Source organism: Argiope bruennichi, chromosome 2 (assembly GCF_947563725.1).
Source record: "Argiope bruennichi chromosome 2, qqArgBrue1.1, whole genome shotgun sequence".
In the NCBI taxonomy this organism is placed as follows: Eukaryota; Metazoa; Arthropoda; class Arachnida; order Araneae; family Araneidae; genus Argiope; species Argiope bruennichi.
The window spans coordinates 139,159,128-139,175,991 of NC_079152.1; the positions used below are offsets into that span (position 1 = coordinate 139,159,128).

At 29.4% G+C, this 16,864-nt stretch overlaps 1 protein-coding gene across 2 annotated transcripts in view; it reads left to right on the top strand.

The window, feature by feature from the left end:
• The window catches only part of LOC129990107 (uncharacterized), a 68,409-nt gene that overhangs the window by 40,811 nt on the left and 10,734 nt on the right, over positions 1-16,864 (top strand). For both annotated transcript variants that reach the window (XM_056098125.1, XM_056098127.1), the window contains exon 9: positions 14,972-15,080. In XM_056098125.1, the coding sequence (XP_055954100.1) occupies positions 14,972-15,080 (109 nt within the window). The remainder of the gene's footprint in view (positions 1-14,971; positions 15,081-16,864) is intronic.

The window sequence follows — 16,864 nt, forward strand, 5'->3', positions numbered from 1 at the left end:
AAACCCGGAAAAAGACGGAATCTTTTCTCTCTTCAAAATGGCGGACCCGTCTATAGACGGAAACAAAAACTCCCTTAAAACTGTCACTGTCCGTATTTTTACGGGTTCCAGTTTTTCCCTTCCCCCAATCTCAAGCTGTGAGATAATGAGAAGGGAATGTGAGATAAGGAAAAGTGAATCGTTATCAGTGGACAATATAATTAGTGTTTTCCTGCTCACGCCTTTTTGAGCATTTTAAAATCTCGCTTACGATCTGAGCCGTTACTTTTGAGATTTTGATAATAATTACGTATCCAAAATGAGTTTTAAATAACAAGAATAAAATTGAACGTATGAAAATATATACCCAGAATGAATACATACATAAACGTATTATTATTAATAATTTGATCCATAAGATTTTAAAGCTTTCTAGCATAAGAAAATAAAAAATATATATTTAATTAAAATTTGACAAATTTCTTTTTTATAGCGTGCTTTCATTTAAGGATTTTAGAATTGACATTGCTTATGCAACTTATTTTTGAAAATAAGACACTAAACTTATTTACAGAATTTACTTAACGAATGAAACTTTTTAACTTTTAATGAATTATTTTTTTTAGTATTCATTAATAAGTGTATTTAAAAACGGGGAGATATATAGAACCAATATATTAAAATGAGATTTTCCGGAAAGATTAGCAGTCGTTACATTAAATCCTTATATTTATAACGTAATAAACTATATATGAAAATTGAATATTAGTTTCATTCTTTAAACCTTATAGAATTTCACACTCTTTGACGAATTCGAACAAAAATGTAAGCACTGTAGAGATATAAGTTTCATTGTTTTTATATTTTTCCTCTGGTTTTTAATAATATTTTCAAAATTAATATAAGCACAGTTTTTATAGGTTCTATTTTTTGTATCAAAATATTAATCTTATTTCACTGTACAATCTTATATATACATCGCACGATTCTGTTAATGTGAAACTGGTTTATATTGACATTTTTACTTTTAATGCTGAGTTATTTAATCCACGAATTTTAATCCGCTTGAAAGTGAGTGAATGTGTGAGTTAAATGTGAGAATTAATAATTTTAAAGTTGTTGCCGTTATTTTAACTCCTTGATCTAATTTTATCTCGTATGTTAGCATTTAAAAATTTTTTAATGCGTACAACTTTCATTTAGACTATTTTCTTCTCCTGTTTGGTCAATTCGAGTTCACTGGATGTGATTTTAACAAACAAGACGGGATATGATCTTTGTTTTATTTTATTTTTGATCACAAGAGTAAAAAAAATTCGAAAACTCCCACTTCCAAGTAATTCATTCAATGTATCATCAAGAAAATTCATTCTTTGAGGTAAAATTAAGATCTTGAACTTTTAGTGTCTTATTTATTGAGATGATAATTATGGAGCATTCTCTTCAGCCACATGGTTTCTTTGTATTTCAGTAAAGAAATTTTTACCCCATTGCTTTTAGCTTAGATCTTTTTAACCTTTTAACTAAATCATCATTAATGGGTAAAAAGCCGGAATGAAATATAAGGATAACAATGAAAACGTTTAGTTTCAATTCAAAAATAAAATATATTATTTAAAATATGCTAAAATATTTTTAATTTAATTAAAAGTGGGAAAATTGCATGACACAAAATTTCGCATCATTCATAAAAAATTCGAATTCACAATTAATGTGCAAATTATTTTTCTACTGTGATATTTTCGAATGAACTTTAAAATTTTAATAATTTTTATTAACCCTTTAAAGGGCCTTTTTTTCCTAGTCATTTTGGAGTAAAATGTTTTTAAAATTAAGATTGGCCTAAGGAAAAGTAATTCATTCAACTTATTAGATCAATTTAATCTCATTTATTAATTAATTTTGCCAATTAATAACTAAGAAATAAATCAAGACACTTCATTTTATTTGATATAAACAATTGAAACCTCTAAGTTTCTGCCTTATTGAAAAATTCGTAAGAATTTATGCCAACTTACATAACTTTATTCAAAAATTGTTGAATTTGGTGATGAGCATACTTCCCTTGTCCCTTGAAAGGGTTAATTAAAATTTTAAAGAAATGATTCCCACTGTCCAAAGTATGTAAGTGCAGATTTTGGTAATTCTATTTCAAATTGTCTGGTCTGAGGAGCACCAATACAAACAGACAAATAATGACACACACACTCGTCCATCTTTATTATTAACTTTGACGAATGTTTGTGCGTGGCGTCTATTAGAGCTTCCACATATATCTTAGTGGAATATACATCTTAGAAAATAAAAATGTGTACTATAAAGAATAGTTGTTTTTTTTTTTTTTTTACTTCTGAAAATTTTTAAAAATTATGAATGAAAAATAAAATGAGATTTTGAAGTGTATTCCATCATAACTTTCAAAATTATTACAGAATAAGAAGGAATTTTTTGGAAATTTTTATTGAATAAGAGATATGAGAAATCATCTGAGTCATTTCAAAAATTAAAAAGAAATATTCAGTATATACATAAAACTTTATTGCTGAATGATTCTATTCCCTGTATTTAAAAATTTAATAAGCCTGATTGGTTTCAACAAAACAGGTTTTGCATTAATTGAAGTTTATTCACTCCTGTTTTAAATTAAGGATTTACTGTCAAGGAGCTGACAGAAAATTCAAAAAATCTGCAATACAGAATGGTACAATGAGTCTGCAATAGTATGAATTATATGACTATCAAAATTTGAAATTTCAAGATGTTTTGCTGAAGAAAACATTTAATTAAAAATTTTATATTGACTAGTAACTTTGACATAACACATGTGTTGATCACCAAAAGCAATAAATAATGTAAAAGTAATAAGTAAAAAAGATCAATGCAACTGTATTTGCAAAGCTTTTAAATTCAGATTTTTCTTTTTAATGATTCGTTTTCCCCACGGTTTGTCGTTATCCGATTGCAAAATAGTAAGAACTTTGATTCTAACCCGAAAGACTTAAAACTGAGATTTTTATTTTAAAACAGTTAATTATGAGTCTAAATAATCTGCATTATTTGAGTCATTTTTCCTGGCCAAATTTGTATCATGAATATTACAAAGAAATATTTTGACAATTATTTTTATTTGTTACAGTCATAAGGCGCATCGACCAGTTATTTCAGTATTACTAAATAACTGGCCAATTAGCTTTGCCAATTAAATATTGTAAAACATATTTCATCACAAAATTTTAATCATGCAGATAAATACAGAAAATTGATATATTTGAAAGTGAAACATCGCATGAAATTCCCTAATTACACAATTATTTTTTTGAATACTGAAGAAACTGTTGCATATTCAAATCAAGCAGAGGTCGGTCCCACAGGAGCAACATTATTGGATAATCATTTTGTAACCGGAAGTACGTTGTATTTCCGGATGAACTGTCATTGGATGATTGTTCTTTTTAAGTAAAAAGAACAGACACCGCCTGTGTGTATATACCGTAGCTGTATACTCTGCAAGATGCAGAGCTTTTAGTTTTTCATTAAAAGAATTTGATTTTAATCTAAATGCCTGGTCTTATTTATACTCTGCTATTTTTGTTGAGAAAAAATCCAACATGGTTATGGGTCCAGGTGAGTCAAAAACCTTAAAACCTTTGCCGTAAGATCCGTGTTTCTGAACTGAAAGAATAAGTGCTACTAATTGTTGTGAATTTTTACCAAGCCGAAGAAAAGATGAATCCAGATTTTTCGTCTTTTGTGTTCCCGAAACTCGACGATTCGAACTATTCGCCATGGAAGGAAGACATGAAAGTCTTGTTGATGGATCGCTGCTGTTGGAATTTTGCAATTGGTGAAGAAAAGCCTTATCCAGAAGAAGCTATTGAAAAAGAAAAACTCGAGTATGAATGGAGAAAGCAGCGGTGTTATACAACAATTTATCAAGGAGTCGAAAGAAAACTTCTTCCATTGATACGGCACACGACTGATGGGAAAGAAGCATGGAATATTTTAAAAGATAACTTTGAACCTGTATCTAAAGCTCGATTAGCTGTTTTAATCGATGAATTTTTCGAACTAAGATTTAATCCAGAACAAGAACAGATCGGTATTTTTTGCAAGTGTGTCAGTGAAAAGGAAAACCAAGTTAAGGATGCGGGCTTCGAAATTCCTGATCTGTTGGTCGCACTGCAGCTTATCAGAAGATTATCAGCTGAATATGATCACTTGGTTCAAATACTCTATAGAATGAAGGATGCAGAGTTTACACACTTGGAAGTTGAAAGACAACTAATAAATGAATCGGGGAGAATCCAATTAAAGAAAAAGGATTTGAACACTACGGAGAACGCATACAATGTCGGATCACCTCCTGGGAAAGAAATGAGCAAGAAATCTGTTGAACGAAGTGGAAATGTGTTGGACCCTACAAGAAGTCCTGGTCAATACAAGAAAAACCTTAAAGGTGTGGGGCCGTGGTGTAAGTATTGTTCCCGGAAAGGACATACTGAATCTAAGTGTTACAAGAAATCACAAAAAGAAAAGAAAGCTTTCAATGCAGAAAGTGCATTTTATGTATATAATCCATCAGCTGAAGTTTTTGCAGTATCGAAGGATTTGGAGCAGTTTCTGGTAGATTCAGCTTCTACTTCTCATTTTTGTTGTGAGCGAGATTGGTTCAAGAACTTCAGAAAACTTTCACCCACCAAAGCCTTACTGGCTGATAAAAGACACACATGTGAAGTAAAAGGGTTAGGTGATATTGATTTTTGTATTAAAGATGTTAAAGGTGATGTGCATATAACTTTAAAAGATGTTTTGTATGCTCCCAACATGAGGAGAAATCTAATTAGTGGAGCAAAAATGGATTTTGCCGGTTTAAAAATTAATTTGTGTAATAATGTTATGCGGGTATATCATTCTAATAATGAATATTTCTTTTCTGTATTTCGACAAGAAATGTTGCATATAGTATATGGTTATCCTTTAATAGAAAATGTAATGCATACTAGTGTAGATTTAAATGTAATACATAGACGATTATGTCATGTTAATGTTCCTATGATTAAGGATATGAGTAAAAATCATTCAGTTAAAGGATTAGAACCTGTAAATGTTAAAACGAAATATGAGCCTTGCATTGCTTGTAATCTAGGTAAAGCAACTAGAACTTCTCTGAAGAATGTTGTTTATAAACGGGTAACAAAATCTGTTTTGGAAAAGGTGCATATGGACTTATGGGGACCAGCACCTGTAAATTCTTTGGGAGGCAGTAAATATTTTTTATCGATAATTGATGATATCTCTAGGAAAATAGATGTATTTACTCTTAAGAATAAAAACGAAGTATTTACCGTTTTTAGAGAATACTTAGCTAGGGTAGAAAGAGAATTGGGTTTAAACTTAAAAGTGTTAGAACAGATAACGGCATGGAGTTCTGCCATAAAGAATTGGAAAAATTTCTAAGAGAGCTGGGTATTAAAAGTGAACGAACTACCATTTTTACACCGGAATTAAATGGGGTCTCGGAACGATTTAATAGATCTAGTATGGATGCAGTCAGAACTTTGCTACAAGATAGTGGATTACAACCACGATTTTGGGCGGAAGCACTCCAGAACTATGTGTATACTAAGAACCGATGTATTCACAAATTAACTGAGGGAAAAACTCTTATTGAAATATGGTCGGGACGTAAACCTTCCATTAAACATTGTCGTATATTTGGTTCATTAGCATATGTGTATGTTCCAAAAGCTTATAGGAATAAATTGCAACCCAAAGCTAAGATTGGAATATTTATGGGTTATGCAATAAGTAGAAGAGGATATAGGGTACGGCTACCAAAAGAAGGAAAGATTGAAGAAAGTATTCATGTTAAAATTGATGAAACAAAAAACGGGGTTCAAACTTTATTTGGTAAAATTAAAAGGTATGATTATGCTTGGTATCAATTGGATCAAACTTTGAAAGACGGAAGTTATACGAAATTACAGGATGATAAAACTTGTTTACCGGAAAATTTACTCTTGTTAGATATTTCAACTTGGGAAAGACTAGAAAAACCTAGAAAAGAAAAGCAAGAGGGTACATGTATACTATTATCCACCTAGTAAAGAACGACTTAGATCATTAAACGATGCTAAAAGATATTGCGAGAAAAACAATTTAGTCTTTGATCCAGATCAGTTTAATTTTAAACCAACAGTAAATAAACGTTTTGATCAAAAATCGAATAGTGAGGAAGAAACTTCGATAGATTCGAACTCTCTAGATGAAGGGAACTGTATAGATGATATTTTTCAACATGAGATATACATGTCCGAAATTCCAAAAACGTATGCAGAAACTCGGAATTCTTCAGATAAAAGTAAATGGGATGAAGCTATGTCGGAGGAAATTGAAATGATGCAGAGTAGAAAGGTCTGGGATTTAGTCGAGCCAAATTCTAATAGGAAAGTTTTAGGTTGTAGGTGGGTATATGATATTAAGCAAGACGAGAAAAATAACGTGAGGAAATACAAATCGAGACTAGTCGCACAGGGTTTTAAGCAAAGACCTGGTGTTGATTTTACGGATGTTTTTGCACCACTTGTGAATTTTGATGTAATAAAATTTCTATTTGTTTTGTTAGTATGTATTTTAGGCTGGAACCATGCTCAAATAGATGTTAAAGCAGCCTATTTATATGGAAAACTTGATACTCCTGTTTATATGCAGCAACCAGAAGGATTCGTTGGTAAAGGATGCGAAAATCATCTTTGCCGGCTGCATAAGAGTATTTATGGTTTACATCAAAGTGGAAGACAGTGGAATATAGAGTTAAATAAAATTTTAATAAAACTTGGTTTTCAGCAAAATGAGCTGTGTAATGGTTTATATACTAAAACTGATTGTATTCTATTAGTGTATGTAGATGATATAGTTGTTTACAGCAAATCGCGAAGAGTTCTTGAAAATTTAATTTCAGATTTAAAAAGTAAATTAGAAATAACCGAATTAGGACCAGTTAAATACCTTCTGGGTGTAAATTTTGAGCAAATAGGGAATTGCGTGTATTTGCATCAAAATACATCTATACTTATAATAAAGCTCAATGTGTGTGTGTGTGTGTGTGTGTGTGTGTTGGCGCTCTACAGGCCAGACCGTTTGACATACAGCTACCAAATTTGGTACATGTATACCTTACAGGTCGGGAATGTGCACCTGGGGTTTCTTTTTTCGAATTTTTAATTAGAATTTTAATTATTAATTAAAAACTAACTTTCCCGCCAAAAAAATCTTCCATTTTCCCCACCGCCAACTTTTTCGCCAAAAAAATCTTCTATTATCCCCAGCGCTAAACGAGAAAGGCTTCAGTTTTTTTTTCTCCCAACAGTAATGAGGCTAGGGTTAAAATTTTTCGGCGGATTATTTCAATCGGTTCTGTTTATTTTCTTAATGTTTGATGCATTTAAAATTAAACATTGTTAATGAATCAATCTTTCAGATTCATTCTGAAGTACTTTTGAATTAAAATAAAACAGAATAAAGGAAATTAAAAATTTCTAATCCGCATAGCGTTACCCCAACTGGCGTAGAAAAAATCACGCATTTGCGTTACGTAACCGGCGAAGAAAATGCACGCATGCGCATTCTGTTCTGATTGTTGCCATGACAACGTTATCAATGGATGATTTAAATTATTTTTGGGTTAGTTGCATGCTTTTGTAAGTAAATTGTATTTATGTTAGTTATATATTTTTTGTATATGCTTATAGTTTTAAGTACATCGTTTTTTAAGTAGTTTTTTTAAAACCTGTTTTCAACCGTTTATTTTAAACGATTCGTTTTATTTTCTTAGTGTTTGATGCATTTAAATTTAAACATTGTTAATTAATCGATCTGCTCATAATGAATCTAAGAAAATTTTGTTGACCAACTCTTGAGATATTACATAAATTAAAAAAGATATTCTTTAGTGCCCATAAAGTTTAAACGCTGAGTGATTCTATTTTCAGTAATCAGATTATAAAAAAATGCCTTGTTTCAGTAAAAAATATTATTATATTAATTGAAGATAAATTCTTTCCACTTTAATTTAAAGCATAAATTCTACGGGTGCTAACAGAAAATGAGAGAGATACATATTACGTTATGACTGAAGGCCTTTATAATATTATGAATGAATTATATGATAATCAAAATTTGAAGTTTTAAAATATTTTGATGAAGAAGCTATTAAAGTAGAAATTGCATAAAATATTTAATTATTAAAATTTTAACGAACATTAAGATTGGTGAACCGGCTGGTCGCCAAAGGCGGCTAGTATATAAATAAACTTATGATTAGATTCAAGAATTTACCTAAAAAGCGAGTTTCATTACCTTTTAAAGTAGGTTGTATCTTGCCAGAGAGAGTAAAAGAAAATGAGATAGAAGAAACGGAGTTGATGAGACAATTTCCGTACCGAACTCTAATTGGATGCTTCTACTTTATCGCGAATAGGTCCAGGCCGGACATTGAATTTGCTGTAAACACTATGTCACAATTTTGTAATGGATATACTTATCATCATTGGACTGTTGTAGTTGATATATTAAATTATGTGTTTGAAACCAGACACTATAAGATAAATTTGTCAGATACTAGAAGTAATATGTTAACTATGCATTCAGATTCTAGTTGGGGATGTAAGTTAAATGATACATTCAACTAGTGGCTATATAATGTTTTTTGGAAATGTACCTATAGTTTGGAAGTTTCAAAAACAAAAATGTATTGCTTTAAGCTCAATGGAAGCAGAATCTATAGCTTTGACTGAGAGTGTAAAATGTATTATGTGGTATTCAAGAATTCTAAAGGAACTTAATTGATTTTGAGATTCCTGAAGTGTATTGCGACAACCAAGCTGCCATTCATTTTTCTAAAAATAATGTTGAGAATAATAAAACGAAACATATTGATATCAAATATAAATTTATTCAGAAATTATTATCTGAAAATGAATTTTACCTTAAATATTTAAATTCTAAGAAAAATTTGGCTGATTTCTTAACAAAACCTCTTGTGAAAGAGAAACTTTATTCTGTAATAAAGCATATATTTAAAATGGATTCTGTGACCGATGGGGCCGAATGTTGCATATTCAAATCAAGCAGAGGTCGGTCCCACAGGAGCAACATTATTGGATAATCATTTTGTAACCGGAAGTACTTTGTATTTCCGGATGAACTGTCATTGGATGTTTGTTCTTTTTAAGTAAAAAGAACAGACACCGCCTATGTGTATATACCGTAGCTGTATACTCTGCAAGATGCAGAGCTTTTAGTTTTTCATTAAAAGAATTTGATTTTAATCTAAATGCCTGGTCTTATTTATACTCTGCTATTTTTGTTGAGAAAAAATCCAACAGAAACAAAGTTATTACGTAGTGTTACTTATCGCAATTAATGTTTTAAACACGCATTTTAAAATATTAAAATAAATTGACAATGCGCTGAAAGGGTTTTTTTTTTTTAAATTAAATCACTTGTACGTAATTTCGAGAAATAATTTCACAGTACTACGGAATAAAATAATTTGCGAAACATATTGCAATGAAAAAAATATTAGACGAGGACTTTCAATTTATAAAAACTAGATTAGTATCAAAATAAACATGATAATAACTTATTCCTAACATAAATTTTATGTATTGTTTTATAAAATAATCGAAAAACCTCTAAAAAAAAACAATCACATTTTCGCATTTTCAAACGATGTTATTGTCAATCTCTTCCTAAGCACTGAAAGAAAAATGCTCTTAGAAATCGAAAGACTACGATAAGCAACACCTGTCATTCACGCCATGAAATTTGCTAATCACTTCCCACCTGCAGCGCTGAACTGACCGCAAAAGGGGAAAGCAATCCTTTTGACCAAACGCTACATTTTTAAGGTTGAACCTGTTATTCCGGCGTGCCGCGTTTGGTAAGGATAGCAATCTGAAAGCCGCCGCCAGGAGGGTTAAATTTTGATTTTGATGCATTATCTTTTGATGACTTTGAAAAATTATTTTAAAATTTCTTAATATTTATAATAATTATCAATATAAAAATTAAAAAAATAGAAAATAATTAAAATAAAATTTCTACTTTTTATAATGTTAATAAAAATGTGCTTTTAAAAACCATTTTATAAGCTTTTTTTTGTTTGTTTGTTCATTTGCTAAATGCTATCAATAAATATTTTTAAAATGCAAATAATGATTTGCCACTCCTGGTTTTTAAGGTTTTGTTGCCCAAGTATTGAGTTTTAATTCTTCACATTCATCTTAAAGACAGATGCTATATATTTATTTGAACACTTTTTTTTAACCAAATGAGTTCAAAGATTCAGTTACTCTTATCCTCATTAAAAGCTAATTTCTTAAAAGTAAGAATTAGTAGATCAAATTTTAAGAGGGGTAAAGTCTTAAGAGTCTTCTATTTTTTTCTTCTTTGATTTGAATTAGGAAAGTGATATAATTGCCGTTGAACTTCATCAACTATTTCAGATATACCAGATAATTATTTTAATATTTATCAGATTAATGATAAATTTAAAATGGTATCTTTTGTCTTTTTCACTTTTGATGCCAGGGGGAGGTGAAACTGATGTGGGGATGAGAAGTTTCCAATATGGTGGTTAATATCTACTTCCTTATGAATGAAAAAAGGGCTCCTCTACCTTAGTAATGAGTCGTACTTTTGTGTGAGACATGGAGCTTGAGCATTTCGTAATGTGATACGCTATGCTCTAGTTAAAATTTCACTGTTAATTAAAATTACTCCGGCAGTTTGACAAGACTAAAGTAGCTTCTTGTAGCTACTTTCTTCATTGCATTAATCAATCTCTGTTATATCTATAATTTAAGTCTGATTTTCTTATCTCTAATACTTATTAAGAGGATTGATGGCTTTATATTTGTTGGTGTACTGTATACCCAACCATTTAACCTGACTTGGCATAATTGTTATTTGAAAGGAAGGAATATGCACCTCGGAACGATTCTTTCTAGAATTTTAATAAATTAAAAAGTAAACAAGGCATTGCCGTTTTTTCATCATGATCTCTGAAAACATTACAACATAGAAATAATTTTTGCTTCATTTTAAAATTTAGAAAAATTATATCATTTTTTCACAAAATAAAAATCTTTTATTAATTTTTTGAAATCTTTTTAATTAATTTGTAAAAAGTATTTTAAATGTATTTTTGAAGTGGAACTTAAATTTTGCTTTCGTTGTTGCTATTAATATTTCAAGAGCTGGACGGTGACCAAACTTCATCATCGCGATATATCGTCCAACACATATTGATATTTTTCGATATATTGTGATATCATTATTTATTTTCTAGCTATTATAAATTATTAACATACTGGCTAATCAGAACGGCTCCAAATAAAAGGAAACTTCATTTTATATAATAAAAATATTTGTATTCTTTTCAATAAAAATGGTTAGAAAATAATTGTTTTAAATCCTTTTTAATAAAATGTGTCAATGCCAAAGCAATCTCTGTTACAATTTATCATATTGCGTTTTTTTTTTTTTTTTTTTTTTTACTTCTGATTTTAAAAAAAAATTCAGTTTTCTTTTATTCTTCATTTAAAAAGGAAGTATAACATAATAATGCCTTTTAAGTAAAATGAAATAATTTTAGTTAAACCAGAATTTGAAATCTGATGTCTTGACAAATGTCTTCCGTTTATGAATTTCTTAAAGTTCTATTTTTATTTTAATAGTATTATTGGTAGATTTAAATTTAAATATGCACTAGAATTTTAACAATAGGTATTTTGTATAATTAAAATTAAAACATTCAATTTATTATTTCAGAATTTAAAACGAGATGAAAAATCGTAATTCCGAAATGAGTAAAACATTAATAACAAATATTATGGAGGGTGAATTTATTTACGGACAAATGATGTGATACATTAAAAATTTTAGAAAAGGTCCTGATTACAGTCAAATAAAAGAAAAATTTGCCATTATATATCATCATTAATATAAACTCAGTGGGGGCGGGGGAACAACACCCAAGTATAACGCTATGTTTCTGAATAATGAAATTTTGGTTAGTTATCTATTATTTCTAATTATTCTATCAATTTTTTGACATATTGTGATATTCGAAATAAAATAAAATGTGAAAAATTAAAATGAATGGGGGGATGAAAAAAGCTTATATAAAAAATAAGAATTTCACAAAAAATTTCTTAAGTCAATTGAATGCAGGAATTTTTAAATCAATTCAAAATACTGTGTATATGAAAAAAAAAAAATGTATTGAAATGGGAAAGAAAGAAAACTCTTTTAAACTGTATGAAAAGTCGAAAAAAAGTGCAACATAAATCCAATCAGATGAAATGAAATAGATTGGAGTAATACAATTTATCCATTAAAAATATTCTTTATTTTAAATAAAACGCAAAATATTGTAATAAAATTGGATTAATTGTAATGAATTAGAAAAAGAGCATTTTTTAAAAATATATATGTATAAAAAGAAAAATTATACACTTTATGAAATATAAAAGTGCATACTACATAAAAGCATGTGGATTAAAAATAAGAGAAAAGTAGAACAACACATATTTTTCCCCGATATACAAAACAATGACTTGAAATAAAAAATAATTAAAATAAAACATTATTTTTAGTCATGAAAATTCGACCAATATCGAAATTATTTGAAATTTGATAAGTATCGGCAGTTTCATGTGAAAATTTGTATTGAGAAATTTGAAATTTTGTATTGAGTGTTTGGAATTTCTAAGAGTCCTAATGGTTATAGTTTTAGGAGGTGTTGATTTCTTTCCCATTGTTCACTATTGTGCCCTTTAAGGTGGAAGGGAAGGGATTTCCATTTACAAAAGAGCATTTACACAAAGTTCCATTTCACATCTGTCATTACCATTTATGCAAAAGTCCCATGTTAGGAAAGTGGATAACATATGTTATATGTTTAAGAGGCATTTTATAGCAGATGTTTAAGCTTTCACATTGTAATTTGATCTTGCATTAAGAATGCTGATACTAATCTTTATGAAATGTACTATTGTAGAGATTACTTTTATTAATTTTTAACTAAAATATGCAACTGAAAATTTCAATTTCTCACTGCTGCTTTTATATTTGTTTATATCTGGAACATAGAATTTGAAAGTTATCTGCTATGCTAATTTTCAGCAATGTTTTTTTCTTTTTCTTTCTTTTTTTCCCCCTCTTGGAACAATCACTCTCTATATCTGGGCTGTATTTAATTGTTAATAGTGTGTTATCTTACAGTTAGATATAAAATTTGTATTCTTTACTGAAATAAGTTGCAACCTCCGTGCACTTGGCTGCCTAGAAAAACAATACAAAAATTAAAGAAATGTCAATTTTGACAGTAAAAATGTTTTTTAAAAATTAGTTTAATAAATTAAAATCTGACTTTAAAACATCATTAGACAAAAAAAATTTTCAAAAAATGAGGACTTTCGTTTAAATTGAATTTATAAAAAATTTAGTTTTTTCTTTGCAATGTATATATGTAAGTATTTGAAATGCATCACAAAATTTAGACTTTTAAAAACTTGTGTAGAAAGAATTAAACAATCAAAATGCTTGTGGAATGATGGCAACCTTCAAATTAAACATATTTCTCTGAATTTTCACATTTAAATTAATGTAATTTTAACGAAATAATATCCTACTTAATTGGACCATAATTTCTTAAGTGAATAAATGCTGTTTTTTTAATTAAATAATTTTTCGCATCTGTTTCTGATATTTGTAGATTCTGTACATTCTATACATTTGTAGTTCAATTATTTATATGTTTTTTAAACTTAATTCATAAAGGTATTAAAATTTGTAACAGAACTACTTTATCATTAATTCTGGAAGATGTTTCTTATGTTTAGAATGATAAAGCCTGAAAAATTACTTGAAGTGTAAATATAAATGAAAATAAAAGATGCGTATTTCCTTAATTATTTAAATATAAATTTGCTGATGGTATCATTCAGTTAGTGAACAGAAAACAGTTTATTCCAAAATGACAGTATTTATAGAAATATTAACAAAAATTAAGTGTGAAAGTAAAAAGCAATGAAAAGCAACAAAAATAAACTTAACAAGAAACCAAAATGAAATCGAAAACGCAAATTACTTATAAATGTTGATTTATTTTTTTGCGATTCCTCGTGCACAACGATTCATGATCATGATACCAATAAATCGATATTTTTCAAAAAGTGATATCGAAAAATCGATGTTTTAAAAATCGATCGCCTTAATCCTATTTCATACTTGCACCCCCCCCACACACACACACCACCTCCTTATTTATTTTCAAGATAATAAAATTTTACTTATTTATCCATGTTGAGTAAATCTTGACACAGGGCATATTTTTTTATAAAATTTGAAAAGTTTTGATGCATATACTAATAAAGTTTACCTTTAAATCCAAGGAATTATGATTTTTTTTTAAAAGCATGCTCATATTTAAACACTGCTGCTCTTTCCTGTAATATAGTTGGATGTATAAACTTATAGAGAGAAAATTAGAGAAATGTATATCACAGTGCATAGAATGGCTCAAGGCTTCTAAAATAGTGTAATTTATATACTTATAACTTATATTTTATAAAAATATTGAATTAAAACTATATTTTGTGGCAGCCATTAACCCTTATCGTGGCAAGATTGCTTTTTTGAAGAAAAGGAAAAGAAAAAAAAATGTATATAGGTAGCTTATTTTATATTATATTATATTTTATATATATTTTTATTTTATAGTGGTAGTATATTTTTATAATGTTGTATGTATGGTATACTATACAAAATGAACATAAGGGTTAAGCCAGAAATACACAAAATGCTGAATTAATATTGTTTATCAAATATTTCCAGTGAACCACCCAAAGATAGTTTTAAAATATCTTTATTTCTGATACTGAAATATCATAGTTGACTTATAAAATGCTCTAATTTTTTTCAGCTATTTTATTTCGTCGTCTCCGAAAGCAAGTGGTATATGTAGATGTACCTAGTCTTGTATATGCTTGTGTGAAAAGTGCTACTCCTTACTCAGGGGATCTACTTAGAATGTAAGTGTATCTATCAATATAATTTTGATTTGGAAAAAGTTTTCATTTATATTTCTTTCAAATATCTGATAATGATTAAATTTATCAAATTTAATCCACTTTGTCAAAGTGGGGACAAAAATGAAAGAAAAAAAATGACTGGATGAGCAGGTGGAACAACAAGCAGAGATTCCTTAGTGAGGGATATGCTCTTTCATAATTGTAATGGCTGTGTGGCACTGCCTATCACATTCAAAACAATATTATTTGACAATTCTTTAGGCAATAGTGTTCATTTCTGAATGAACATTTGTATCAGTTGTCTGTTAGTCTCTGGAGGATATATATGGCTGTGCTGTCAGTCTGTAAAACATCCCAAACATGTTTAGTGGGATTTAAACCTGGGAAGAACGCTGGCTAATACATTCAACAAATATCTTTAATTTCCTTTAACTCTTAAGTAACAAGAGATATATAGTTGTTCAGTACCTTCCATAAACACAAATGGATCTATGATATCTTGGAACGGATGCACATGGGGGAGAATAATTTTATCATAGTAAGAATCTGCTGTTGCTAAACCTTTCTCAAAAATATTGCTCACCGTTCTTCGATTCATTATTATTCCTCTCCAAACAATTATACCAGGACAGTTCCAGCATATCTTTACTTGATAGTAGTGGGATAAAAGTCTTTTATCTTTCTCCAGATCAACTGGCATCAAGAATCATTTGTGAACTAAAGTAATTTTTATAACCATTAGAGGCATGATTTCATTGAATAGATGTCTGGTCTTTGTAATCATTACTTCATTGCAAACAGTGCTGCCAATTGTATTCTATTAGTTGTATGGAGCATTTCGGACACTGGGCGATTAGGCTCCTTTTTTTGTGTGTTGTTTGGCCTCAGGAAACCAGAAGATCTGTCGTTCAGTTGCCATAAACAGTGAACAACATTACTGAGCAATGCTGTCCGTTATATGATTTTAGTCCCTTTTCACTAGCATATTTATATATTGGTTACCTGTTACCATTGTTTTTCTGGTTGTCCATCACCAATTTGTCTTACAGCTGTATCTGTCCTTTGGAATGCTTTCCAGGTGTGTAAAACATCAATTTCCAACTCTTGAGCAAGGCTCATCAAACCCTGCCTTTCTTCGGATTATTCTACTTTGTGTAAAGGTATTCTGATGGCTTTTCTTACATCCATTTTGAATGTGTGATACCACTTTTTCTTATTGCCATTATCTTCGAACAGATGTAACTTAACTTCAAACGAATATCTGAAAATGTTAAGGTGCCTTGCACTGACTCTCTGTAGTACATTTTTGCACCACCTGTAATGCCATGATTCTGATATTTGCAAATGCATCAACTTTTTGCTGAATTGGTCGTAGATGTCAGATAATATGAAAGTGGAGTTTTGAATGGGTGGGTGTTTTTAATGGTATATGGTAGGTAGGTAATGCTTGGAGGTGAGCTATTCAAGTTTTGTTGTCTGAACCTTCTTACCGCCATAAATACATCAGATTTTTGCTGGCTGCTTGGTGTTTTAACTTTTTTGTCTCTTGTATGTGTTTGTGGTATTTAACTTATTTAATCTTATACAGAATATATGTAAAAGTTTTTGTAACTAACTTTTTAAAAATCTGTCAATATAGTGATACATATATTTCTGGAATGAATGTATAAAAGACATTTAAGAAAGTGGGGGGGGGGAGTGATGGATAGGAAAAGGAAAGTTTTCAATCAATTAAACAATATTCTATTAATCAGCAATACATTTACAAAATTTATTTACAATTA